General features: G+C 43.8%; 2 protein-coding genes across 2 annotated transcripts in view; one reads left to right on the top strand and one right to left on the bottom strand.

Annotated features, from left to right (window-relative positions):
• INTS7 (integrator complex subunit 7) overlaps positions 1-2,839 on the bottom strand; it is a 44,472-nt gene extending 41,633 nt beyond the window's left edge. Inside the window, exons 1-3 of the mRNA XM_063328503.1 lie at positions 2,728-2,839; positions 2,344-2,473; positions 1,304-1,450 (exon numbers count right to left, since the gene is read on the bottom strand). Coding sequence (XP_063184573.1) covers positions 1,304-1,450; positions 2,344-2,473; positions 2,728-2,818 — 368 coding nt within the window. The 5' untranslated portion in view covers positions 2,819-2,839. The remainder of the gene's footprint in view (positions 1-1,303; positions 1,451-2,343; positions 2,474-2,727) is intronic.
• A 575-nt stretch (positions 2,840-3,414) lies between these two features.
• On the top strand, positions 3,415-25,535 carry DTL (denticleless E3 ubiquitin protein ligase homolog). The gene is made up of 14 exons (XM_063330974.1): positions 3,415-3,466; positions 4,572-4,670; positions 4,996-5,057; positions 5,149-5,269; positions 5,723-5,788; positions 6,965-7,080; positions 7,751-7,824; positions 9,839-9,942; positions 11,283-11,387; positions 13,367-13,479; positions 17,139-17,228; positions 19,027-19,153; positions 23,027-23,889; positions 25,402-25,535. Exons 1-14 carry the CDS (start codon positions 3,430-3,432, stop codon positions 25,468-25,470), a joined length of 2,046 nt encoding a protein of 681 aa, XP_063187044.1. The 5' UTR covers positions 3,415-3,429; the 3' UTR covers positions 25,471-25,535.
• Positions 25,536-27,199: the final 1,664 nt, after the last annotated feature.

Below are 27,199 nucleotides of genomic sequence, written 5' to 3'. Positions count from 1 at the left end.
TAATCCAATTAAAAGAAGAACGAATGCAGGGTTTACACCGACAGCAATTTTAGCAAGAATTCTATGCAAATATTTACACACAGTTATCTAACAATAGAATTCCACAGACAGACAGTTTTGTTTTTGCAGATCTTTCAGCATGCTCTTTATTACTGACAGTATTTAAGAAGGTCAAAAACAAATCAACTGAAGATTTTCAACTAGAACTGCTGAAAGGTTAAAATGGCTGTTGGTTCACTTGATGCATCCTGTGAATTGATTAGTAATTTAAGTGTTTTTTCAAACTGGGCAGATTCCTGGGTCTTCTAGCAGACTGTAAAGATAGCCCTCAATACCAGTCAACAGCTGCAACCTTATGTTAGAATACTGAAGTGGAACTACAAGAAAACATGTATTTATGCTGTATGTACAGATTTCTGAGACACCAGAGCATGAACGCATAATCTCAAAAAAAATACCAAAAGAAGAAAGAAATGGCTGTTTGAGCTAATTAAATAAACCCCTGTTAATGCCTCCCATCTTCCGATAGTGAAATCAGTAGGAGTTCTAGATGGATAGAAGAAAAAAATACAGAGGGAGAAAGAAGAGAGCTCTCTTCACATTTGAATTCACTTGCACAGGTGTTGGAAGATGCAGTTAAGACGATCATAACAGACAGCATTAGAGATACAGGCATCAAAGCAGCAGGACAATGACATTAAAGATAGCTTAATTTTTTTTTTTCCCCCATTTGATTCCCAGGAAGTCCAAAGCAATCAATAATACAATAGCACTTCCTTAGAAGTTACTGATCAGAGACCAACAAGCAGTAAATTTCTAGGACAACAATAAATGAAAAACAGCAGCAAGCATTAACAAGATTCACATAAATTTTGGTTACAAGTTAACAAAAAATATTTTGACATATAAGGAAGCACTTTCCCTTTGGTCCTGATCTAAATATATGATAGACGCCATATGATACACTGCATATAGCTACTGTCTGTGTTATGCATACAACAGGTTTATTTTTCTTCTCTTGAGCACACAAAATTTCAACACTGTAAATTCTGTTTTGCCCAGAGCCATCCATCCACAAAACTATCACCATCATAAGTGGTTAATAACATTGTTCTTTTGATCATGGATCCTTATTGTTCACCCCCTTTAAAGACAGACGTCTTCGCTTTAAACTCTATGAGCAATGTATAAGACACCTCCTACATTTCATTCACAGTAGTTGCAGATTCTGTTATTCCAGACTAGCATACTAATGATTAGATAGAGATCTGAAGTAAGTAAGGTTAATTTTTGTAATACATACCGAAGCGTAATAGCCCGAGCAACCGGATCATTGCTATGAATTACTGAGAAAACTCTTTTGACAAACTCATCCACATTTAGGATCTTCTCCAGGTGCTTCTCACTCTGCTGAGTAACTTTCAGGACACACAGCCTCAGGAAGTTGTTTCTGTTAGGAGACACACACATTTCCTTATCAGGCCGTTTTATAATACAAAGTGAATCACTTTAAGCACGAAATTATTTGAAAAACAAAACACAACAACTTCCAAGAGTAAATTAAAACAAGGAAAGGCCTATACTTTAGAATCGTTATATTTAAGTAGACTGATATAGTAAAAAAGAGACCATTAACACAATATTGTTTTATTTCTAGTACAGGTAGTGTCAAATTTAGGCCCAATTCCACGGAAATGAACCTGTTGACACCAGTGAGAAGGAGTATAAGAAAATGCCTCTTTTGTGCACACTTACAGATGTAATTCTGCTAGAAAAGTATGTCCAGGACTAAGACAGAAAAGTGTAATTGCCATTGCCAGGTGTGAGTGACTTTCTTTTCCTTCCTGGAGCCAACAGTGAAGATTCCACAAAAGCAACGGGCAACTTTGTAAGCTATTACAAAGTAGCTCCAATTCCACCACTTGCATCGCTTAAAAATCAGGCACTTGGAAAAAGCTATACTTTGGGCTTTATTAACATTCTTTAAGAGATGGAAAATGCACGTATGACCATTCTTCTATTTATTAATTATGAATTTGAACATGTCTACAGAGCAGAATTTACCCCAGTGAAATTAATCCAGTCAGCAAGTGAATCCTCAAATCAGGACAGGTGGAAAGGAACAGTGTCACTGATCACTCACAGCCACTTAAGCCCACTAAAGACGGTGAAAGCAAGATTCACTCAAGCATAAGTCACCCTCAATAGAGCAGGTACCACTGTGGTACTGTCAGGCAAGCAGAAAAACCCTGCGATTGCCCAGGCTCCGATGCAGCCACATACCAAGGCACAGGCCATCACTACGGACCAGCGAATGGATAGAAACTGGCTGATGCTACTTACCCCACCCTGAAAACATCAGCTAGCTTGAGGAAAGCTGAATTAATGAGAATGGGGAAAGGATATTTCTGGAAGAGCCTGGGAAAACGAACGACGGCTTCGCACTGCTCCCCGAGTTTGCCAGACCTGAGGCCTAAACAAAACAACCATAATTACTGGGGAAATCGACACTCCTCCAAAACCAAGTCCTTCCTCCACCCCCCGCTAGCGGTAACGCGGTACCAAACACACCCCCCGGCCGCTGGGGACCCAAGGACGGGACGGGACGGGACGGGACCGGCCCCCACAGAGCGGCGGCGGGAACGCAGAGCGGGCGCCAACGGCCGTAGGAGCAGCTCCGGCCCCGCTCCCCAGACGGGCCACAACCTCGAGTCCGCCCGCCCTCACCTTTGTCCAGCTCCATGAGGGCAGAGTTGGCGTCCAGCTCCTGCTCGCCATAGCCCGCATCGGCCAGGAAGGACTTGGCGCTGGCAGCCATGCCGGCCTCCCTCAGCGCCGCTCCCCGCCCCGCACCGGCCGCCGCGCACGCGCAGTGGCCCGCCCGCCGCCTCAGCCCCAGGGGGATGCGTGCGCAGGCGCCGCGCGCCGCTGAACCACGACCGCCGTGGGGGTGGGTGTGGCCCGGGAGGCCCTGCCCTCTCTGCGCGCCACCCAATCAGAAGGAGAGGGCGCGGCACAACCGGGCGCCTGCTGACCAATGAGGAGCCGGCGGCCGGTTTGGCGGGTCGGTCGGTGGCGGGAGTTGGTGCTACGAGCCGGGCCCGCGCGCGCGTTAGGCGTTCTTGACCATGCTGTGCCGCGCGCTGCTCCGCCGCTCCTCGGCCACGGCCGCGCCGCCCCGTGAGTACCGCGGCCGCACCGCTACCCCCGTCCCGAACCGCACCGCCGCCGGGCAGCGGGACCGCCGTAGCAGTGGTCCCGGTGCCCCCCGCCACTCCGGCGCCTCCACAGGCGCTGTGGGGGTACCTGGAAAGGTGACGGCCCGTCTGTCTCCTTGTAGGTCGGTCCTCGCCACTTCCCTTGGAGCACCTCTTGGATAGCTACCAGTGCAGCCACGACGATGACCACCTGTCCTACGGGGAAACGGGAATGCCGGTCCCTCCTTTCGGCTGCACCTTTTCTGCAGGTAAAGTCATAGAATCACAGAATGGTTTGGGTCGGAAGGGACCTTAAAGATATCTCGTTCCAACCCCCCTGCCATGGGCAGGGACACCTCCCACTAGACCAGGCTGCTCAAAGCCCCATCCAGCCTGGCCTTGAACACTTCCAGGGATGGGGCATCCACAGCTTCCCTGGGCAACCTGTTCCAGTGTCTCACCACCCTCACAGTGAAAAATGTCTTCCTGATGTTTAAGTCACCTTCCCAAAGGCCCTTTTAGGTGCCGGGGTGTGGGCACCGCTGTCAGTTGTTTCTTTGTGTTTTGTTTTTTTTTAAATATATCTCATGATTTGGCTTCAGAGTTTCTTGGTTTAAAGTGAGCTGATAATAGTGTACTTGCACCCAGATGTGATATAAGTTGGATCATGGTGCTCCTAGATGTACTGGTGGAAAATATTCCCTGCAAGAAGTAACTGCAAAGCATTTATTTTAGTGTCTCTTTGTTTCGGCTTTGTTTCAAGGTATGTCCTCTTGGTGACAGTGCTCGGCTACATAGTTGAAAAATTGGGCCTTGTTCAAAATATATAAAAGATATAACAGGATGGAGAATAGGATGTAGAAATCAAAGAGGTTGATGCACGTCACTAGACATGTAGGGTTTCCCCAGGAAAAATATGTGATGAGTGAAGAAAGCATGGAAGTTCCTGAATCTTTAGGACAAAATTCTTTCATTTGTCATACTATTTTTGGTATGAGCTTGTACCTTTCTCCAAGGCAGCTTCCGGCTTTTCCAACTGAGATCCATAAAAGGTACTGGAGATTGTAGAGGACAGGTAGTATAGGTACAGAAAACTGTAATTAGAGAACTATTACAGCTGGTAAAAGAGGCCATGACCTCAAAAGTTCCTCCTGGAGCCATTTGATTGCCCATTCCTGAATGGAACATCTAGAAAAAATGCTTGCCAATATTTCTGCATTTTGAACGCTTAAATTGCTATGTAAATACTGTTCATTTCACAGCTATCTATTTGCTGTGTGCCCTATTTAAAGTGTCTGTGGCCCTTCACAAAGAGCAGGGTCACGATTATGAATCAGCTACATAATACACAAATACGTTTCAATTTCTTTTCAGCCCCAAATTTGGAGCACGTACTGGCAGTTGCAAATGAAGAAGGATTCGTTAGACTGTATGATACTGAAGCTCAAACCACCAGCAAACTCATCTTTAAGGGTAAATGTTATATAGAATGTGATCTGCAGTTGATGTGACAAGTATGTAACTTACTGGAATCAAAGAAAGCTTTTTACAAGGCATTTAAACATAAATGTGGTCAGGACTTAAATCCTTTGCTGAGGATATTTCATATCTTTGCTGAGTCTTCTTTACAAAGCAGCAGCAGGAGTGTGCTCTTACAACAGCAGTAGTAAGTGAATTGTTCTGTGTTGCCCAAGGCGAGCTGTTGGCAGGTTTTGATTTCAGTGTCTGATGTTCTTTAGTGTTCTGCAAAATATGCTGTGATGCACTGAACTAATCTTGGCTTTTGTTTTCTTGTTAGAATGGCAGGCTCACTCAAATGCTGTATTTGACCTTGCCTGGGTACCAGGGGAACACAGGATTGTAAGCAGTCTTTTGCCATCTGACTTTATTTTTAATGCTTTGGAAACTGTGTGCAGAAAATGACTAAAGCTTTTTATTTTTTCCTCTGAAGGTCACTGCTTCAGGAGATCAGACAGCCAAGGTGTGGGATGTGAGAGCCGGCGAGCTTCTTGGCATATGCAAAGGTCACCAGTGTAGCCTCAAGTCGGTTGCTTTTTCTAGATTTGATAAAGGTAAATGTTGATATTCCCTGTTGTCTGGTTTTTCCTCCCTCTTTCCCCCTGTCACATTGGTACTTTTGGGGATAAAAAAGGCTTTGGAAACTGACAGTTACAAATAGCAGAGGCCGACTGAGCAGCAACCCAGCCAGTGAAGCAAAACTAACTTGTTGGAACTTCACGGTGACCTGATGCTAACATCTGCACACTTCTGGCCTTGGGCAAGTTTAAGATATGATACCTACTTCCATACATAAGTGTGTAAATACTCTTTTCATAAGCTGGTTTCTCTAGAGTAGTAGTGAAAAAAGACTAGGAAGAGTAAGGAAACTAGTCAAAAAGCATGGCAGAACAATGATTTTCGTGTTTCTAGGACTGATATCCCAAGTTTTGGGGCAGAAGAGCTAGAGGCACACAAATTAAATGAACACTTTCGGAAGCTAATAGCACTCCTTTTCTTTCTCTCAGCTGTATTCTGTACTGGAGGCAGAGATGGAAACATCATGGTTTGGGATACCAGATGCAACAAGAAAGGTAACTGAACTTTCAGATACGTATCAAAAAAGCTCAGTATCTTGTGTAAAAATAGTACTCAGATGTACTTGTTGGAAATGCTTTCAATTACGATATAGGCAACATTTCAATAAGAAGAGGAGGATTGTCAGATAAGAGTGTACTGCTTTAGTACAGTAAAAGGATGGAATAGGTATTTCTTCTATGTATAATACATTTTCCCACTTTCTAACAGTCTCAGATTTGCAGCATGATATACGTGCTGGCCTGATAATACTCTTTATATTGGCAAGGAGATAAGGGAGTACAGAATACATCCCTGTGTGGAACAGCATGGCGATAGATGGGCTGGGTGAGAGTGCTTAGATCAGAACCATCCAGAGGGATGAAGCAAAGCTGGGAAGGCTCCTGCGACAGTAGGAATGCAGGCAGAAAGTGCAGGAGCAAAGGAGCTTGTGAGTGCTGGGAGCAACTGAATATATTGTGGGAAGACATATTAAATGGAGGGTGAGCTCATTCTGCTCCTCTCTTTCTGTTTCCTGGAGCTTTTCCTTCCCCAGTCAGGTCATGCCCTTATGCCTTCTCCCAGTTCCCTGCTCTATCCCAGCAGTTTCCTGGCCTATGCTGCCAGAACATGTCGTGTTCTTCCATCAGTCTCAGGTTCCCTGGTTCTTCAAACTGTCAAGTGGGGGAAAAGGGAGGCTCCACACGACTGAAGTGGAAGGTATAGGAAAAAGAGTAGAAAAGTCACTTTACTTTAGTAAAGCAGTAAGTTTCATAAAGTGAGAAATACCAGACAAAAGGCTAAATAGAAAATTATAAAATGGAGTAGAAAAGCACTGGAAGCCTTCCTGTGAGTGCAGTTCTGCTCAGGATGAGATGGATTAAATGCTCCACACCAGGACGCATGCTGAAGACCAGACCGAAGGGTAATGATTTGCAAAGGCAGCCTGCCTAGACCAGTTTTAGTTTTAATGTCCTCTGTAATATTTTGTAATATGTGCTTCTGTTTTCTACTGTGTTCTTCTCATTGTTTTCATATGTAACTAACAATTTTTGTTTTCAGAATACATCAATGATTTTAAAGGTTAGTCTCAGTCACTTTCTAGGATGTATTCCAAGCTGATGCCTGTTTTATTCAAGTGATAGCAAAATTGCATAGAAACTATTAATCGAGATGTCTTTGATTTCTTTCAGATGGATTTTATAGGCAGGTGAATCAAATCAGTGGAGCACACAATGTGGTTGACAAGCAGACTCCTTCCAAACCAAAGAAGAAGAGGCAGAACCTAAGAGGACTTGCTCCCTTGGTGGTAGGTATCTGGGGAACAAACGAAACGTAGGCCTCTCTTCTGAGGACAATTGTTATTCATAGAAGTCTTCCTAAGTAATTATCATGAGAAATATTTGGCTTGAATGTGGTAAATACTTCCATTTATCTTTGCAGAGATAGGTTTCTGTGTCATGGTCACTTGTCACAGCTAATTTTAGACATTGTTTAGTTGTCTAACAACCCACATGCCGCCAAAGCCATCTTTGTGTAAATGCCATGTGAAAATACATCTTTTTTTTTTCCAGAGAGGAAAGGAGAGGCCAGCATTCCGTTTTTTGAGGGGGGAGATAGGGAGGGTTGTATTTTTTTTTCTTTTTTTTTTTCCCCCACTGATTTGACTACACAAATTACTGCCTTACTGGAGTAAAACCTGGTCTTATTTAATTTATTAAACCTTGTGATGAAGGCAGCTCTCTTATCTCTGACCTGAAAGGTATAATCTCAAACTGCTTCCCAAACACTAACCGCTCAACGGCAATTTCACTGGTGGGAGTGTTCCAAGGATTGTTGTGTCCTAAATGGCATCTGGTATTTCCAGGTTCTCCTGCCTGGCTAGGAGGAGGTTTTCTTGGTATTCGCTTGGCCTTGAACAAAGCAGCAAGATCTTGCTGACCTTGTAAGAAAATAAAATATTTTTTTTTCTTTTTAAGGATTTCCAGCAGAGTGTAACTGTGGTGCTGCTTCAGGATGAGCATACTCTTATCTCTGCAGGAGCTGTTGATGGGTAAGGAGGGAGGATGCCTGCTTTTCTGTCTCTTCTGTGTGTTCTTAGTGGCACAAAGAGATTGGGAGATTATTATTTTTTTTTAAGATCACTCAGTGGCCTACAAGGCCAGAGTTACTGTTAGGTAGAATCAGCAGAGCTACGCTCCCAGCTTGATTTGGCAAAGCTGAATGATGCTTTTCTTCCTTACTGGAGATTGCAGCGCTGGGACAAATTGTGCATATGTAGTAAATACTTGTTTTTACTGTCTTAGGTATGGGGCAGTTCTTATCATCTCTCTCTATCCTCATGGACTGATAGAATCATAGAATCATAGAATTGTTGAGGTTGGAAGGGACCTTTAAGATCATCGAGTCCAACCTTTAACCTACCCTGACAAAAGCCAGTTCTAAACCATGTCCCTCAGTGCCCCATCTACCCTTTTTTTAAACACCTCCAGGGATGGTGAATCCACCACCTCCCTGGGCAGCCTATTCCACTGTTTAATAACCCTTTCAGTGAAAAAATGTTTCCTAATATCCAATCTAAACCTCCCCTGATGTAACTTGAACCCGTTTCCCCTCGTCCTATCACTTGTCACCAGGGAGAAGAGGTCAGCCCCCATCTCTCTGCAACCTCCTTTCAGGTAGTTGTAGAGGGTGATGAGGTCTCCCGTCAGCCTCCTCTTCTCCAGGCTAAACAACCCCAGCTCCCTCAGTCGTTCTTCATAAGGTTTGTCCTCCAGACCCCTCACCAGCTTTGTAGCCCTTCTCTGGACATGCTCCAACACCTCAATGTCCCTCTTGTAGCGAGGGGCCCAAAACTGAACACAGTACTCGAGGTGGGGCCTCACCAGTGCCGAGTACAGGGGGATGATCACTTCCCTAGTCCGGCTCACCACACTATTCCTGATACAGGCCAGGATGCTGTTGGCCGCCTTGGCCACCTGGGCACACTGCTGGCTCATATTCAGCCGGCTGTCCACCAACACCCCCAGGTCCTTTTCTGCCAGGCAGCTTTCGAGCCACTCTGCCCCAATCCTGTAGCGCTGCATGGGGTTGTTGTGACCCAAGTGCAGGACCCGGCACTTGGCCTTGTTGAACCTCATACCATTGGTCTCAGCCCATCGGTCCAGCCTGTCCAGATCCCTCTGCAGAGCCAACCTACCCTCAAGCAGATCAACATGCCCGCCTAGTTTAGTGTCGTCTGCGAACTTACTGAGGGTGCATTCGATCCCCTCATCCAGATCATTGATAAAGATATTAAAGAGAACTGGCCCCAGCACCGAGCCCTGGGGGACACCACTTGTGACCGGACACCAACAGGATTTAACTCCATTTACCACCACTCTCTGGGCACGGCCATCCAGCCAGTTTTTTACCCAGCGAAGAGTACAATATAGGACCACGAATAAACAGACTATTGTTAGACAGTGAGCTGTTTTGGGATGCAAGTGGGTGGTTGGTGCCGATGCGTAGGTGTGCTTGAGAAAATATTGCCTTGAGTTACAAAAGGTGCATTCTTTTAGGTGCCAGAACCATTGCAGCATCTTGGAGCTCAAGCAAACTCATTGATTAGGATGGAGATTACCCGCTCAGGACTTGATTCTTCAGCAGGCTCCATGTGGTCAGAGCCTTTCTGAGGCAGATAAGATTGACTCTCCTGCCTATGGCTCATGAGAGAGGCTTGCTCCTGGAGAGCAACAAAAAACTCGAAGGACTTCATTTTTAAAAGTACAAGTCAGGAGTATAAAGGCATCGTTGTATTTCCATTTACTAGTTGAAGAAAGTTGACTTTGCAGGCTCTTGTTGTATCTTGTGTTAGTTACAGAAGACAGTGCTGCTTCCTCATCCATATGCAGCAGAGCAATTGTTTTGCTTTCAGCACATCTCTGCTCTACTTCTGCTCAGTTGTGTTCCTCAGCGCTGGACGCACCGCAGCAATGAGCAACCTATCTTCCCGTGCTCTTAGAAGGCCCTAGCAGCATTGCAAAAGAAATTTTGAAGTTGAAGACACTTGTGCTTTTCTGTTTCAGTGTGATCAAAGTATGGGACTTGCGCAAGAACTATACTGCTTACCGTCAGGACCCGGTGCCTTTCAAGTCTTTTTGCTACCCAGGGACCAGTACTCGCAAACTTGGTAAGTTATTGGAGAATGTATTTGTTAAAGTGCAAAGTGAATTAAGAAATACTGACAGTTCCATCTCTTACCTTTTTAGCCAATAATTTATAAGACTGACAAGCTCAGCAGGGTATTTTGATTGCCAATACCAAATTTTCAAGTTGAAGTGCCCCACTTTTTTACCATTGCACCAATGATAAAAACTCGCAAAATCTTCAGCAGTGCATTTTCGTAAATGGAGATGAGGGAATACTAGAGCTCTGGAGATAGAAATTAGCTAGTCATTTTGATGCATGAGTAATCAGATTGAACTCTTCCTTTGCATTGTATCTTGCAAAGACAACAGACCAGACTGGGTTTTTACATTATAACCTTCAGAGTCAAGCAATACTTGAAGCTGTTTGTTATCAAAAACAATAGTGCTCTTGTTCATTTTGCTCTGTGCTTCTTTGTATCTTAATGCCTTACAATGCTCTGATGCAACACAGTAATTCCTGATGACTTGTCTAATCAATTATCTTGACGTGGTAATGGTCAGTGTCATTCCCAAGAACAAGAGGGAAATCCTCGAGGAGCTGGTTGTGAAATAATTTGCTTGTAGGGAAAGATTTTTCTTGAACCTAAGTCACTAGCAAATCAGAAAATGGCATATTCCACCAAAGCATGAGAGTTTGATGAGGGGGGATCTTATCAATGCTTATAAATACTTAAAGGGTGGGTGTCAGGAGGATGGGGCCAGGCTCTTTTCAGTGGTGCCCAGCAACAGGACAAGAGGTAACGGGCATAAACTTGAGCATAGGAAGTTCCACCTAAACGTGAGGAGGAACATCTTTACTTTGAGGGTGGCAGAGCACTGGCACAGGCTGCCCAGAGAGGTGGGGGAGTCTCCGTCTCTGGAGACATTCAAAACCCGCCTGGATGCGTTCCTGTGCAACCTGCTCTAGGTGACCCTGCTCTGGCAGGGGGGTTGGACTAGATGATCTCCAGAAATGCCTTCCAACCCTACCATTCTGTGATTCATTCCGTGATTCTGTATTTATTTTTAATCTCTGCTTTTACAATTGGTTGTTCCTGTTACCCATTTGAAACTACCACATAAATCACTCACCTGCTCTGAAGGTGAGATTCCTCCCTAAATATCACCCTGAGTCCTCATGAGAAAATGTAGATGTTATTCTAGAAACCTTCCTTCACCAGCAAGTGCTCTGTCAAACAAATAAAATTTCCAATGACAATCTCATATGTGATAGAGATCCTTTCTAAATTTCCCTCTCTAGGCATTTCTGTGAGAATGCCTGTTTTCCAATATGTTTTTTGTGGTGTTATTTCTTATGAAGCATTTCTCTTTTTGTCTATAGGATATTCTAGCCTGGTTTTGGATTCCACTGGTGCTAATCTGTTTGCTAATTGCACTGATGACAGTATCTACATGTTCAATATGACAAGTTCAAGGACCACTCCAGGTAAGCATATCTGTGGAAATAGCTGCATAGGGTGAGTTTCTCCCTATGACTTAGAGAGATAGAGGCCAGCTTGAACGCTTAAGAAACCTATTCCATGCTCTTATGTCTCAAGGTACTCGGGAGAGAAGGCACCTGTTACGAGGGCTGTTCCTATTTTGTGTTAAGCCATCCATATAAGATTAATCGCAAAAAAATTACATAAGTGCAGATACTGATTCACCCAGTCAGAGATTAAGAGTAGTTTGCATGTTGACTCTAGTTACCTGGTGAGGAATGGCTAGTGTCCAGCTGCTACCCACCTGAAGCAAGTCTGAATCTTCTGTTTACTGGCAGAAGTGATTTTTCAAACTCTTGGATGCGAATCCATGCAAAGTGATCACCTGATAATGTTGTATTCAGATATTTTAAGGTATCTTTTAATTTTAGCTTCCACCACAACTTCTGTGAGAAAGCATCCCCAGCATGTTGTAGAGGTGCTTCAGCTTTTTAGATGCCTTCAGCTCTGCATCGGTGACCTTTACGTTGACAAAATGGCCCACGGCCTTCGGTGCACTAAGCTGCTTTGTCATAGGCCAGCGGCCGCTTCTCAGAAAGCTGCAAAACTTGTTAGATGCATTCCAGCCAGACACATGATTTAGTTTCCATTGCCTTTTTCTCGGTCTCTCGGTTAATTGAAGTTAAATGCACAATGTGTCCTTCTGTTTGCTCTTCAGGAAGGCAGTCTGGTGGGTGGGAATGCTTCCAGAGTCGAGAAGCGGTGCTAGTAGTAAATATTAATAGGACGGTTGTTGAGGTTAACCCCGGGTGCCACCGCTGAGCTGTGGAAATGCACTCACCAGCCTGCCCCCCCGGCAGGAGACGGCTCTCTCCAAAGCAGAGGGCATTCCACCCTTGGCCTCCTCATGGAGCTCTTGCCTTCTGTGTGCGGCCGATAAAGCCCGGCGAGCGATCTCCGTTAATCCGGCTGGATGAAATTTGTGCGGCCTCTCGGCGTGCTGCTGTTCCCGCAGAGGGCAGCGCCTGCCCGCCGGTCGGTGCCGCTCTCCTGGCTCCATGGCTTTCATCCCAGTTGCCACCGCTCTTACCCAGTATGGAGGCCGCTGTAGTCTGCAGGGGGACGTGAGGAAATCTTCGCTGTAATGGGACTTGCTGGCAGGTCTGGCTTAGGAAGGGACTTGCCACTGTGCTGAGGGAGCTGTGGGTAAAAATTAATTTTGGGGTCTCGCAACTTTTCGAAGACCACCAAAGGCAGCCACGGGTCCCTCTGGTCTGTGGGTCACCTCCTTTGCCAAAACCACTATTAAAACAGGGCTGGTAGCGGGGGTTTCCTTCTACATCGTGAAACTGGCCCTTTCTGCCCCGATGAGAGGAGGGGACGTGGTGTGGCCGAGTGCTCTAGATCCACACTCGGCTTTTGTGCTGGCTGCCGGCTCTTTGGGCCCTCGCAATAGTGGGGACAGCAGCCATTCAGGTTGATGGTTTCAAGGCTTTAGCAAACACTACTGCGGCTTTAAATACGGGCAGCTAGTGACCGTGGCTGACACGATGCAAGTTTTGTTGGTGAAATAAGGATGCTGGCAGCAGGAGGAAGGAGAAGCAAGTGCCTTGCTAATGTAGGGGCTCTGGAGACGCGATGGAGGGAGGAAGAGACAAGCAACCTTAACCCAGAGTAGTGGGGCAGCCCAGGTGATGTCTCGGCCAGCTTGTGATAGGGGTAAAGCTAAAGCTTTAATGAAACTGCCACTGCTTCCTAATGCTGTGGAGAGGGCTGTTGCTTCATTTGGGAAGCCTAAAGGGCTGTAGTTTAATAAAAACTTCCAAGCGGGAGCCCCATAGCAAAGGAGCAGTGCAACCACTTTCTCCAGAGGATGTGTGGCTGGGCAGGAAAAGCCTGTAGGATCAGCCCTCCTTGCGCAACTGACTGTGCATTGAGTGGGGCTCTTATTTTCTTTTTATTTTCTTCTCCCTTCTCTTCTCAGTGGCCGTTTTCAGCGGGCACCAGAATTCAACCTTTTACGTCAAATCCAGCACCAGCCCCGACGACCAGTTCCTGGTCAGTGGCTCGAGCGACTGCAACGCCTACATCTGGAAGGTGAGGCCCCTGGGAGAGACCCAGGCGTGCAACCCCGGAGCTGCTCCGCTCTTCCGTTTCATTTGCTTTTCATGTTCGCGTAGGACACTCCCTACCTCCCACTCCTACTCAGAGCAGCGTGGGGTTGGCTCCTGGCACATTGTGCCCGGAGTGTGTTTGTTGCTGTCAAGGCTGGATGTAACTGTTTAATGTAAAACAGAGCTAACCTCCTGCCATCAATACGTCTCTCATCACTGCTGCTTATTGCAAGTTGCTGATCTTAATCTGGTTTTAATGGGCATTAAAATCCTCTTTCAATCCTGTTGATTCAGCCAGCTATGACAAGTAGACAGACAGTTCTCAGTTCATATTTAGCAATGGTGCGCATTAGCAGAAACCTAATAATTTAATTGTTTTAAAGGGCACTCTCTCCCTCCACCTCCCCTTTTTCCAGCTCTTGCTTCAGACATAGCTTTTTCTCATGCTTAATTTACAGTAGTTAAAGCCTTTGTATTACAGCGAGGGCTCAGCCAGAGCCTTCAGCAAAATTCCAAAGCACTGCCTGACAGCCAAGAGGCTTCGTCACTTGGCATCTTGCACTGACGTGTAGGAAATGCAAATGTCACCAAGTTAATAGCAGAGACCTCAGAATAAGGCATGCTTCAAGTTCTCTTCTCCATACTTGACAGACATATGAGAACAGAGTAGACTTTTTATTGAAGTAGAATAGACAGAAACCACAGGTGACTGCATATTTCAGTTTTGGGGTAATTTTTAGGGAATGCTGACTTGTTTACCCCATTCACAATGAGTTTGAAAGTAAAATAGAAACGTTTCAGAGCGGAGGGTCAGCCTGCTGAGGCTGTGGTTTGAGCATGTAGTCTCCTTGATTTGAGAACACTTGTAAGCAGCTAGGTTGCTTACTCAGTAGTAGCAGGAGTGGGGTAGCATGGCTGCTCCCATGCCAAGTGGTTTAATTTTAACCTTCCTCATGTTCTGTGTGAGTTCAGCAAAAATACCTGTGCAAACTTGAGCTGCGCATCCTGCATTCGTGTGTTTTGACACTTTCTTGGAACATAGGCTGGGACCGGGTTGAGAGCATTCAAGAGTGTTGTGACATCTCAAAGTTTAAGCATCTAAGCACATTTAAAATGCATTTGGATACAGAAGGCTTCTGTTGCTGTCACATCTGAGTGACAGATCATATTGCATATTTATTAAATAAATCATACGATGATTACTTTTATTTTAATCCCATAGTCATGTTAGAAAGTGTGACTTTGAGCAAAACTGTCTCTTTCGAGATCTGTCATATCCAGAGGCTTCTTAATTTGTTGTAAATGTTGGCAGATTTTACTGACTCTGAACCATATGTACCTTTCCTGGAATGAGGACTTATTATGCTGTGGAAAAAACATGGTTAGATATTGCACGAGCAATTAACAGGTAATGTTGGACAGAATATAATGAAGAGTGCTAGCTTTCCATATCTCGAGAGGAATGAAAGGCAGAGGAAGACCTTGTTGAGAAATGAAAGGCAGAGCAAGACCTTGTTCACTCAGATTATTTCTTTGAGAAACTTTTGCAGCAGTGCTAAGCTGTGTTTGGGTCAGCAATTCCCAGGGAACACTATGGCTAGAAGTTATTGCTGATGAGGATGCTGTTTCAGTCTGTTTCCTTATATAAAGCACTTCCAGGCAATGAACACTTGCTTTATTGTGTTGGTTTTGCTTGGTTTTTTTCTAATTACTAGTACGTTGATTAATGAACTGACTCTTGAACAACGCTAAGATTATAAAAGCCAGAGAGCAGAGAGGTTTCTCTCAACAAAGATGGTACCTAGCTGAGATACCTTCCTGGTAATAAAAAAAAATCCTTTAAAGGCGTATACTTCCATTGCCCTTTTATTCCTTTGGTACGGACCACTCCAAGGTGACTGTATTAAGTCACCCTTTGGTCTGCCCCAGCATTGGAATTTAAGTGCTTCTGTATCATATGGTGTGTAAAACTATATACACCATTTTACGCGGAACTTGAAGATGGATACAACAGCTGTTTCAGTGAGTAGAGTAACTAATAAAGTCCCATTTCCTAGGTTTCTCTTTTTAACCTTTCCACAATAGCTCTAACTTCCCGACCAATATCCTGTCAAATCAGGCAAAAAGCAGCATGTGCTGTGGCTAATCCCGACTTAACATGCGCAGCCTGGCCGACTGTCTTCTGCCAAACACAGCGGACACAGCTATAACTATGCATCCTCCTTTAGTTCACAGTAATTTAAGTTGGGTGTAGTTGGTTTAGTTTACATTAGTATAGTTAAAACCATTGTGTACCAGCAAGAATAACTCTCTTCCTCTGCCTTCCTTTCATCAATCAGTGGCTACTGGACCGCTGTTGTGCCTGTTATGTGTGTATAGCAAGACCGTTATTGAATGTAGACAAAGGTGTTCTCTGCACCAAGATCTCCTGTTTATTCCCTAAATAGGGATTAAGTTTCCATGGTATTGCATGTTTTGGCAAAGAAGGGAATAATCTGGCTGAGGCATTTAGTGGATATTTAGTCAAGTGATTGCCTCTGCTATGCCAGGAAAAAAAAAAAGCAGCCTATTAAGACGAACCTGTTTGTATCAGGACAACTTTAAGATCTGAAGCTGAATATTCAATTGCAGTTTTGCAGGCTGTTGTAGGAGGTAATCCGCAAGAGAAAAACTTGTGTGTAGATCAGAAGCCTTCCCCAATGTCTTGCATCTTCCTTTGAGATCCATATGTAATGGCTACTCCTTTTCCCATGCCATAAAGGATCTGTTCATTCACTTAGTCATTTATGCAAATGTCCTTGATAAATCCCCCTTATGATGTCACGTCAACAACGGTGACTCATAGCTCCAGAAAGGATTGCCTGCTGAAAGCATGCAAAACTTGGATATAATGTCTGTATGTGTGTATGCACGTGTGTTTTCTTCCTTGGGCCACTTACTGCTAGCTTCAGTTGTATCTGTCACTTATGTGAGCTGCAATCAAAGATTAGTAGTAATACTGTAGAACAGGAGGAAGATTTTTATGAAGCGTATAAGAGAAATGGACATCATTTATTGAGCATGAGTGATTTAGGGAGCTTTTTTATGAACTCTTAAGGGGGTCTCTGGTCCAGCTGCTTGGTTGGAGGAGGTACAGCCACACAAATGCCAGTTCTGAAGCCAGTGAAGGTTCATCTATAGGATTTTGGTGGTGGTGGTTTTATTTTTTTAATAAACCATTGACCTGTGATGGGAAGTTTGTAAAACAGCAGCAGAACATATTTGCCTATCCTGATTCAAAGTATGAGCTTCCCAAACTTCTACGCATCTTACCTAGAACAGGTAGAGGTGCTTAATATAGTAAAATGCTTGTGTCGTGTTTTGGGCTCACAACTCTGGAGGCAGAAATCCTGTGTATAGCAGGAATTGAACAAGTGTTTCCAGGCAAGTCACTTCATCTCAGTGCTGACCAGCTGCTTCACCTCTAGAAATGAAACATGAACTGATTCTTAGGGCTCCATCAGTTGTTGCCTCATGATAACAGGCTAAGAGCATTTGATTTATTCATCTCATATAGGGAAGATGCTTCACAGGTGGGCTGTGGGGTCTTCATGATATATTAGGCTTTTGATTGAATACATGTTTTTTTGTGGAATTTTTAAGGTTTCTGAGCCCAGCCTTCCTCCACGGATACTCGTTGGTCACTCTCAAGAAGTTACCTCCATTGCTTGGTCTCCTTCAGACTTCACTAAGGTTTGTTTTCTGGAAAATTCTCTTTCCTGTGAAACAATACACGTGATGTAGCGACATCTGCTTTTCAAAATTGTGTCAGTATTTGTTTATTTTGGTGGAAATTTTTAGTCAATCGTTTGTAAAAATGTTCATTCAGGGGGGCAGTAAACCAATGCTTGTCACATGAGTACAATGTATCAGAACTTTTTCATCATTTTGAAATATTTTAGGCTATTTGATAAGACCTAAGAAATTGCAAATAAACAAGAACCTCTCCTGATGAGGGCTTGTGACACTACCTGTAAGAGACAAAACTGTGAAACCATTTAATCAGGGCTTTCATAAGCCATAAGCTTGTTTTGTGGTTCCATGCTTACAGCTTCCTTACCTGTCTGACCATTGATACATCTGCTAGTCTACTGTACAGAGTGGCAAGAAGTTTTGAATGCCCTTTAAAAAACATGTGGTCTCTTTTCATTGTGACCTTTTTTCAAAATCTGCGCTGGTTTTATGACATATTTGTGTGTTCACCCAAAAACATACAGTGCACCGGCTATCACTAAAAGGAAGAGAACTGCAGTAGGAGGTTGATTCAAATGATTGGCCTAGCTCAAAATGAGAAAACCCTGAAAACTCCCAGCCAGTGTCCTAATAATAGCCAGTATTTTCATCCCACGGTATTAAGCATGTCAGCCACTTTCCCTGGCTTGCACTACAGCACTGGGTCTCAGAAAAGCTTTGCAGTGCAGGACACTGGGAGTCTTGCAGGTAAACAGGATGAATTGTTCTAGTTGTGTAAGATGCACAAAAATATGAGAACTAGCATTTTAGATGCAATCTGTGACCTAGAGGTAGCCCAGCATCCTGATCATGCTGTGTTGGAAATGCAGACCAATACAGCCTTTAAAATCGTTACTGACACAGGTAAGAAATAGTCAGACACTGTACAGACGCCGAAGCATGAAGAAAAGTGGAAAATGCGGTGCTAAGACAGGTCAGGAAGCTGCCTGGAGGGATTTGAGAGGCAAAGTTGCTTTCTGTAGGGACAATATTGGTGTCACAGAGGTCAGCATAGAGGCACTTTCCCATCCAGATTACTATGAACTTTGGCCACAGCATTTCCTTTTTGTTGATGCTGATTCCCACGTGAGTCACCAGTTAATCTGCCCAGAGAGAGCCATAAAATGTGGGCTGGGTGGGTTCTGCTGCTTCTTCAGATGAGATTCCACAGATCCTTTAGGAGCGCGTGATGCTGCGGCGGGAATCTATTCCAATGTTTCTAGCAGAGTTGGTTTCTCTGCCAGCTACTGCTGACATCTGACTCTGAAGAGATAGCGCTGAAGGCCAATGCAACAGCCTTCCAATGTCACCTTCTCAGTGTGTTGCAAATGTTTGTCCCCAAGCAGAAAAAGTCCCAAGTAACAGAGACAGACCTAGATGCAGGTGCAAAAAGCGGCATGGCCGCTTTTGTCTATGGAGTGACTGAAATCTCAAAATATGCCCTGGCCCTTCCTGAGCAGACCGCCGCCTGTTACAGAGCTATGCAAGGCAAACAGTTACTGGTGACTGTGGTTTCTCTAGCAGAAAGACACGAAGGCGGCAGCCTTGCCCGCTTTAAAGCAAATATTGCTGTCTGGCACAGTAATCAATCAGAGTTGAGTTGTTTTGTTTGTTTTATGGGAAAATCTTGTCCCCCCTCAACCAGGCTGCACCCTCATTCATACTGGCGTGGAGTGTCGGGTGTGGCTGTTCCAGTTCATGTGGCCAGTGATCCACAGGATGTGCCCTGGTTATTCCAAGAACCTAATTTATATTGTAGATTGCCACGTGCTCTGATGACAACACTGTGAGGATTTGGCGCTTACGGCGTCATCCTGAGGAGAAGAAAACAGCATTCAACAAAATCAACTTGGTGGGCTGGGTCACTCAGAAGAAACCAGAACAACGTGCAGTAGGTAAGGCCCCTGCGCTGAGACACCTTGCTCTGCAGCATGGCTTCTGAATTTTGGCTGTTCTCTGTACCAAGAAAAGCCTTTGGCTTGCCTTATTAGTCTTCTATTTTTTTCATATTAGGCCATAATTGATATAGCCAGACAAATACTTCTACTTGTAAATATTTCTGCCACCAACAAGACAAGCTGGCTGAAAAACCTTACGAGGATGCCAAAGTCTATGTGACCAGACTGCAAGGCAAATATTCATTGATACAGCTTGTTGGGCAGCCAGATCTTCAGTGGATACCAGCAGGGTTCAATGATTGAACAGCCAAAGGAGATGTCACGTGTGCACGCACTGTAGCAACAAGTCACAGGTTTTTTTATATCAATTAATAACTGAGAGCAGTAAGATCATATGCTTTTTCCAGTTTGCTAGTGCAGCTGATGTAAAGGGCTGACGGCACATATAGAGCCTTGGAACTCTGAAGTGTTTCCTCCTGCCCAGTAGTTAAATTCTGCACAGATTTCTTTGCTGCTGCTATCAATATTACATCTCTTTCTTCAGCTTCATACAGTGGTACTGACCGTCTATACAGACAAATGCCACGTAGTGAAAGTACTTCAAAAATGCATGTAGTCAATCGCGATGTGATCATAATGTTCCAGAATTAACCAGATGAACCAGTGTTCATCTATTCACATGTTAAGGCTAGTAACAAATGCGATACCTTTCTATAAAGCCTAGGCAATCAGACCAGCTATGCAGCTTGCTCTCACAAGCTAGTGAGCAGATCTGGGCTCTGTAGAGAAGCTACTCACTGGGCAGTATCCTAGAACCACAAGAAAGGAGCCGCGGATCATAGCACTACTTCGAGTTGTCTGAAACCTGCATTTTGTTGCAGTAGAGTAGGTGAAAGGAGAACACCCCCCCCAAAAAAGTGAAATAAGATGAGCTTCACCATAGAGTAGCTCCGAAACTAAGAATACAATAGCTTCCCAGCAGCTGCTGGTGTGACTTCCTGTGTTCTACCTATCTTCTCTAGCCACCCTCCAAATGAATTTCACCTTGGCTAACACAAAGAAAGGCTGAAGGTCTGCAAATCCCACTAATGGGATAACATTACCTCTAACCTTTTGCCAGGGAGTAACAGTCTTGCAGGAAGTTTGCAGAACAATAGCAGGGAGAGTGCCAGGTCTGCTCCGTAGCTGGTAAATGGTGTTTGTGTGTGCACACACTCTGCTTCTGAGAGGGCTCAAAAATCACTTTTGTGTACTAGATTCAGGAAAAGAGAAGTAAGCATAGGTCTAGTCCAGAAACCTGAAACCTAAAGTAGCTTGTACAACAAAACTTTACAATTCAACTGTGGCAATTATACTAGAAAAATAAGTGACTTCTACTTGCTCTTGCTGCATTAGAGTAACACAGGAGGGAAGAGGAAGTACACAGACACTGCAAACACAACAGCAGGCTTCCTGCTGACCTTGGCTCTTGAACACAAAGCACGTGCTGTTAGAATGTAGGAGTTACCTGCAGAGACTGATTGAGAGCTGCAAGCTAAGTACTATTTCAGACCTGCTGGGATGAGATCTAGGTAGCTCCCCACCCATTTATGTGGAACAAATTGTGAGACTGAGATTGTGTATTGACTGTTGACCTATATCGTCAAGCGTACCAAACACAGTTTCCTTTTCTTTAGGAATTATTTTTGTGGTTTCCCTAAGTTGCACTACTTTCTCTATGTTTTTGTGTAACCACATTTCTGGAGCAGGCCTGTGCATGGACAATTTATGTCTCTTAAATCTGGAGACTGATAATATCAGTCTAGAAGATTTGTAGCAGAGAAGGTAGGAAACATCTGAAATAACCTGCTTTGGTGTTATGCAGGTTGACTGCAGGTATTTACGGTATTGTACTACATGCAATGGCAGCATAAATGCAAACAGCTTGGAACTGGCTTAGTAGAAGCTTGAATAATGCATGGAGTCTTACCAAAAAGCCCAATCTTCGTATTCTTTATCTCAAGTTTGGGTTTGCTTCTTGCTGTGACACCCACCCAACTCTCAGGATAGCTTTTATTCCTGTATCCAGTGTCTCCACAGTGTAACTTTCAGATTGGACTCAGATTGAGAGTGTTCATACCCAGCTAGTCATGCAATATTTCTGCTGTATGAATTTGTAGATGGTCATTAGGGATCAAGAATGGCTGAGTTTGCTACTTCTACCTCTAGGAGCTTGGATTTTTAAGCGCAACTAATTCCCCTGCTCAGATATTTTTGTCTTGTGAGTGCTCATTAAAGTAAAGATTAAGAGAACCAATCTTGGCCGTTACTCTCTCTTAGTCCAGATTGAAGCAAGTTGTTATGAAGTAGCATATTTTATCAGGAAAGGAGCCTTTAACTCTGTTTTGTGTGTTAGAGTGATTTGTAGTGAGATCAGTTAATACAGGATCCTATTTCATTTTGCTCTGATTCACCAATACTTGTATTTTGGATACTAGGTAATGCAGTAAAAGGAGGATCAAAAGAGGCTTAGTGTGGTATATAATCAGAGTCACATAGGTACTCACTCGACATGTTATTTGTGAGACAGCCCAGCGTCCTAAAGAAAATGGCAGGTTATGCACACTAGACTTCTCATTGTTCTAATGAAGTGCTTTATAGTACAGTGCTAACGGTGAGAATTAAGAGTTCAGATTAAACCCCTGGTATACAGAAAATATTTAGATCTTTTGTGCTCAGCAGTGGAAATGCATAGAATAACTAAGGTGCTATCCTATTTAATTGCATCACCGCAAGTTAGATGAATGAGAAAGCAGGCATCTAACAAACCTGCTAATGTGTTCTCTGTTGGAGGGTGCCAGAAATAAAAAAAAAATAACTAAAAATCCCCCTCTAATATCGCTGCAAGGTCTTTGCTATATATGATTCCCACTGTTACTAGTGAGGTCTTTATGCCCCTACCTGTGACTACTGTTTTAAGAAGCTGGGTATTCATAACCTCTTTTTTAAAAGCGGTTACCTTTTAAAGGTTACCTCTCGGCTAGTGAGCTCAAAAGCCACTGTGAAGTATCTGTTTGGGAATTGTTTGTTTTAAAGAAATAACTTACTACAGTGACAGATTTTTTGTTTGGAATTTAAGTCCTTGTTCAGGAGGTGAAGAATTTCTCACATTTCCCTGGGTGTGGTAAATAACTACCGTCTTCATACTAATATAGCATCGCAGAAAATCATTCAGCAAAAAGGCAAGAGAATGAAAGTATGTCCTTTCCTGTTCTCACTCTTTTCTTTTCTTTTTTTTTTTTTAATCTTTAAAATATGCAACTATTAACACCTGACTAGGAGCATTATTCATATGGTAGGGCATTATAGCATGTGGCTTCCTTGGTATTGTAATTAGCTGTGGGACTTGCTTACTGTACCTTTGTCCCTCAACTGACTTACGCAACCCTTAAAGGTGGGAGTGCAGGTGGGGACCAGCCTTGCTCTCAGGCAGCGTCTCCGTACGGAGCTGTCTGGAGCGAGCCACTGCAAGGCTTCCAGCAGGGATAGATAACCTTGGAAGATTCAAGATTGTTTTGTCTGTCCGTCAGTCCCTTGGCCGTAGCTCACATAAGAGTGCTCATTAAAGAAGGGATAGACATCAGACGTTACACAAACATGCTGTATTATACTCATCAATACGATATAGGATTTTACATAGGACTTGTATCAGTTTAACTGAAATTGGAGGGATTTATACAACCTCTTACTTCAAAAGAGTATGTCTGAGAAACAGGGTCAGCACTGAATTCCTCTCCTAGTTGGAAGGGGTGTTTATAAAAGGGCTGTCTTTAATCTGCTGTTCTGTGTTCCTCATCAGACTACTTGTTTCTCCCCTATCAGGACCGCCAGCCAGCCCACAGAGTACTCCTGCCAAGGCCTTCACAGTGGGCAGCCCGTGCATTTCCTCACCACGGCCGGCTGCCTGTGCTCCCGTTTATTCTGGAGACCTTCCCCTGTCTACAAACACTCCAACAAGCACTCTCAAAACCCAGATGGCCACAGCCTGCACCCCAGCCAAGCGGAGTGGAGCCAGTCCATGCGCTTCTCCCAAACTGATCCCTTCCTCCAAAATGTCCATTAAGCATTGGGTTACAAGGACTCCGTGCTCTTCTCCTCCAGAAGTGGGGAAAAAGGCTCCTTCTCCCAGAAAAGCCCTGGCAGAAGTCACCCAAGGTCTCCTGGAAGCTGCTTGCTCTCCTAAAGCCCCACACTTGCCGTTTGAAAAGCGTGCCAAGAGAAGGCTTGACTGCAGCAAGGAGGACGATGCAGGGCAGAACTGTCTGCAGGACTGTAGCTGTGTGACTGAACTGGACTATGCAGCTAAGAAATCCAAGCTGAATTTATGTCACTTGGCTGCAGACCAAAAAGCTTGTGATGAAGGCTCTCTCAGCCTGGCTGACTTGGATAACGACCGTGAAGGCTCCAGCTGCAGCCCAAAAGAGCCTTCCTTCCCTGGAAACCATGTTAATCCATCAGGTGTCCAGACTCCCCCCCATCTTTTTAGATCTCCATGTGGGAAAGACACTGAGGTAGTAGATAAAGAGAATAGTTCACCTGAAAGAAAAAATTGGTTGTCTGCTCTGGGAGAGAAGCTACGGACTGGCAGAGCTGGCAGCCAGAGCGCATCAAACAGCCCCCCATCATCTTGCAGTCCTGGTGGCAAACGACGAGAGGCTGTGGCAGCAGCCACTTCGCCGAAAACTGTAAGTAGGATGGTCAGTGACAGTTGTTATGAAAGAAGTTATCCCTAGCCGCCACTCTCCCCTTGTTTGTTCTCTCCTGCTCGGGCATTCAAAGAATTATCTGATCGCTTTGATTATGGACAAAAGGGATGCTTTCTGGCCTAATAAGCCAGATACATTGATGCTGTTATCAATTAATACCCTCCGTGCAGGAACAGAATTTTTAGGATGGTAGTGTCCCTCATTTTAAAGGGACTTAGGGCACACAGCGGCTCAGAGATCCTCGCAGTCCCCAGCTGGGTGTTCGAAGGATGTAGCCGTCATCTGAAATCCGGCTCTACTCTGAGAAGCACAGTAATGACAGCACCTTTCCTGGCAGATTTACTGTTTATGTGTTCACCATCACATCTGCCTGTTTATGTTACTGGAAAGCCACATTAGCATTGGAAGAAAAAGGTAAATTCTATTCTAGCCCAGGTAGCAAAAGAATTTGTTACCCATGTTAAAACCATGGGGCTAAATAATGCCTTCAGTTCCTTCAACTGAAAACTAGCAGAAAACAAAGGAATTGTAAAAGAGTCAGAGGGCAGGATTTGACCTACATAATCCTACTTTTGATGTGCAAGAAGCCTGGCACAGAGCTCATCCTAGGATCTGAAAGATAAGCTAATAAAGCAGCCAAAAAAGGTGGCATGAGGGCAGGAGGGTTTAACATGCAAACTGAGAAATGATAATTACATTTTTTTAAACAAACCAAACTTGACTCGTCTCTGAAGATGGACTCCAAGTCATACAGTGTCTTTGACTGAGTCTTGTTTCAGTAAATGTTAAGTAAATTTTCAATCATCAAATTTTAGTGGTACTCTCAAATGAATATCGGATGCTAGAATTTTTTGCCATCATTAAGGCTTATTTGGTATCTCATTTCTTACCCGATTTCCCCTCTTCCAGCACTGCTGTCAGATATGAAGTGGACAAGCCACCAGTCCTTAAGTTGCGCGTAGCAGCTGATCTCTCTCTTCATATTGCGGTTGCACCAAGAAATCTTGGTTACAGGAAACCTACAACTACTTGGGCTTTATGCTGTACTTGTTGAAACACAAGACAAAGATTTGCCCTGGAGAGGGATTACTATAGAACCTTTCCTGCCCAATATGCTCTAGCTCAGATTTCAGGATACCCCTGTGTTGTACTCAAAGCCTGAGGAGGTGTCTGGAATACCAGCAGCATTTGTTGATCTGCTACATCTTGGAAATCTGCAGCTCTTATCTGCTGTAGGGAAGCTGAAACTGCAGCCAGAGTGCTTGTTCTATGGCAAGTAAGACAACCCTAGGTTTTAGCCAGTGTTTCCTGTAGGTAGTAAGCCTCTTATCTGTGAGACAGTCTACAGTAAAGAACCTTTCATTTACTATCTTACTTGGGAAGCTAAACAAACTGGAGTAATGATGGAGGGGAGACTGTAAGACTCCTGCAGCCTATGAACTGTTAACCTAGAAACTTTTCTTGTTGATTTGGGTTTTTTTTTCTTCCTAGGCTGCAACCACTTCAGTTTCCATGAGGAAGATCTGCACGTACTTCCACAGAAAGCCACAGAACAACTGAAGCGACATGTGGCGGTTGCACCTGATGGATGTTGACACTGTGGTATCAAGACCAGATTTAGCAACACTAACAACGATGCGCCGGGATTACACAGTTTGTTGTCAGACATTCACAAACTTGGGGTTTTATTCTTCTGTTTTTAAAGCTGTTAACAGTTGAAGTCAGCTGAGTGTGTAAAATCTACACAATACCTACTCATGGTCTCTTACTGACTTCGGATACTGCATTTTTTTAATAATGAAAAATGGAGTATTTTTTACATGGCAACTGTTATAGTCCAAAGACAGCAACAGCTCTGCTGTGCATTGTTGACTGGCACATATAGCTTGTCAGTTTATGTTACTAATCTGCCATTGAAACTTCCTCTATTTAAGAATAATGTGTAAATCATCACACCCTCCTGTAAAGCAAGTGTTGAAATGTGTGTAGAGAAACTTACTGGAGATAGATCTGAGCCCCTTCATGCTGAATGGCGTTTCTGCTGTTATTCCTCTAGTACCACAATGACTATCCGCTTCCAGCAGGGAAGTTATGAATGCGTTGAGTAAATATAAAAGACTTTTAAACACCCTGTCTCCATCCCATGGTCATTATAGTATAAGAGGAGGCAAAGTATAACCAAGTACGTAATGCCTGTATTCCTCTTGCCATCCCCTTTCTTCTCCCGGTCTGAAAATTTACCCACTTAGCTGGCTCTTGAACCATCAGCACTACAGCTGTTGAGTCCAACAGCTTGTCATTTCTCTGACATAAAATACTGGCCAGGTGCATTAGAAAAATTAGTTTGATCTATCCCAAATAGGCATCCCATAAGAGCCTGTTGCTTGGTCACCTCTTACAGATTCAGCCTGTAGCAAAGGCATGATTAACTGCTTATAACATAACTTCATAACACTTTTATAATACAGCATCTATAAAATAATAGCTTGTAAATTGGCGGAGGGGCACTTGACATTTTAGAAAGCACTTCACAGAGTTTACGTGTTATATATTAGATGCTTTGCCATAGTAAGTCGTCACTGGTGCTGATAGAACAAGGTCACTGAAATGAGATCACTGTCCTGCTGGCAAATGATACTAACTCCGCAGTCATGCATTCCCCAGGGGGAGCTCGTAGAAGATCCTTATCTTAGGTTGGAGCATTTACTCTGTCTTCTGATATTATAGTTCCTATGAACTTTAAAAAAACCCAACAAAACGCACCAAACCAAACCTCTGAATCCCTATTAAGTTTTTCTACGGCAAAAGAATTGAGGTATTTGAAGGGGGTGTGATCCAACTAACTCTTGTTTTCCATCTGAAATTTTCACACCTACTTTACAGTAGTATTAAATAGTCAGATAGCTGAAGGGGATTAGAGGAAAACATGCTGGTTTGTATTTTATGTTGTAGGTTGTATTTTGCAAGGAAATAAATGACTTGAGAGAAACTGCCTTTGTGAAAGGTCTCTTACAGCTATGAAGCAAAAGAAAATGTGCAGTGTGCTTTTTTAGAAAAGAAAAGTAGTCATTAAGTTGCATCTTTTTTGCAGGAGCACTCAGGTACATATAGGGGCCAGAACAACGTTCTCCTGTTTACTGAATTACAGGCCATCATCCCATGAGCTTTGAGGAGATGCCATTAGGAAAGTGGGAAAGGTAATGTAGTGCTTCAGGCATTTTTTTATAGTTCTTGTTTAAAAAAAAAGGATTTTAAAAAAAGTAATTATCTGAATAGATATAGTATCTTG

Source organism: Chroicocephalus ridibundus, chromosome 3 (genome assembly GCF_963924245.1).
Source record: "Chroicocephalus ridibundus chromosome 3, bChrRid1.1, whole genome shotgun sequence".
Lineage (NCBI taxonomy): Eukaryota > Metazoa > Chordata > Aves > Charadriiformes > Laridae > Chroicocephalus > Chroicocephalus ridibundus.
The sequence above is the reverse complement of the archived record's forward strand: the minus strand, read 5'-3'. Positions and strand labels throughout refer to the sequence as shown.

Bases quoted from the DNA above. Each gene is read 5' to 3' on its own strand.
- DTL (XM_063330974.1), top strand. From the start codon at position 3,430: ATGCCGGTCCCTCCTTTCGGCTGCACCTTTTCTGCAG. The intron at 11,388-13,366 runs GTAAGCATATCT...TTCTCTTCTCAG, and splicing joins AAGTTCAAGGACCACTCCAG to TGGCCGTTTTCAGCGGGCAC. The intron at 23,890-25,401 runs GTAAGTAGGATG...TTTTCTTCCTAG, and splicing joins CAGCCACTTCGCCGAAAACT to GCTGCAACCACTTCAGTTTC.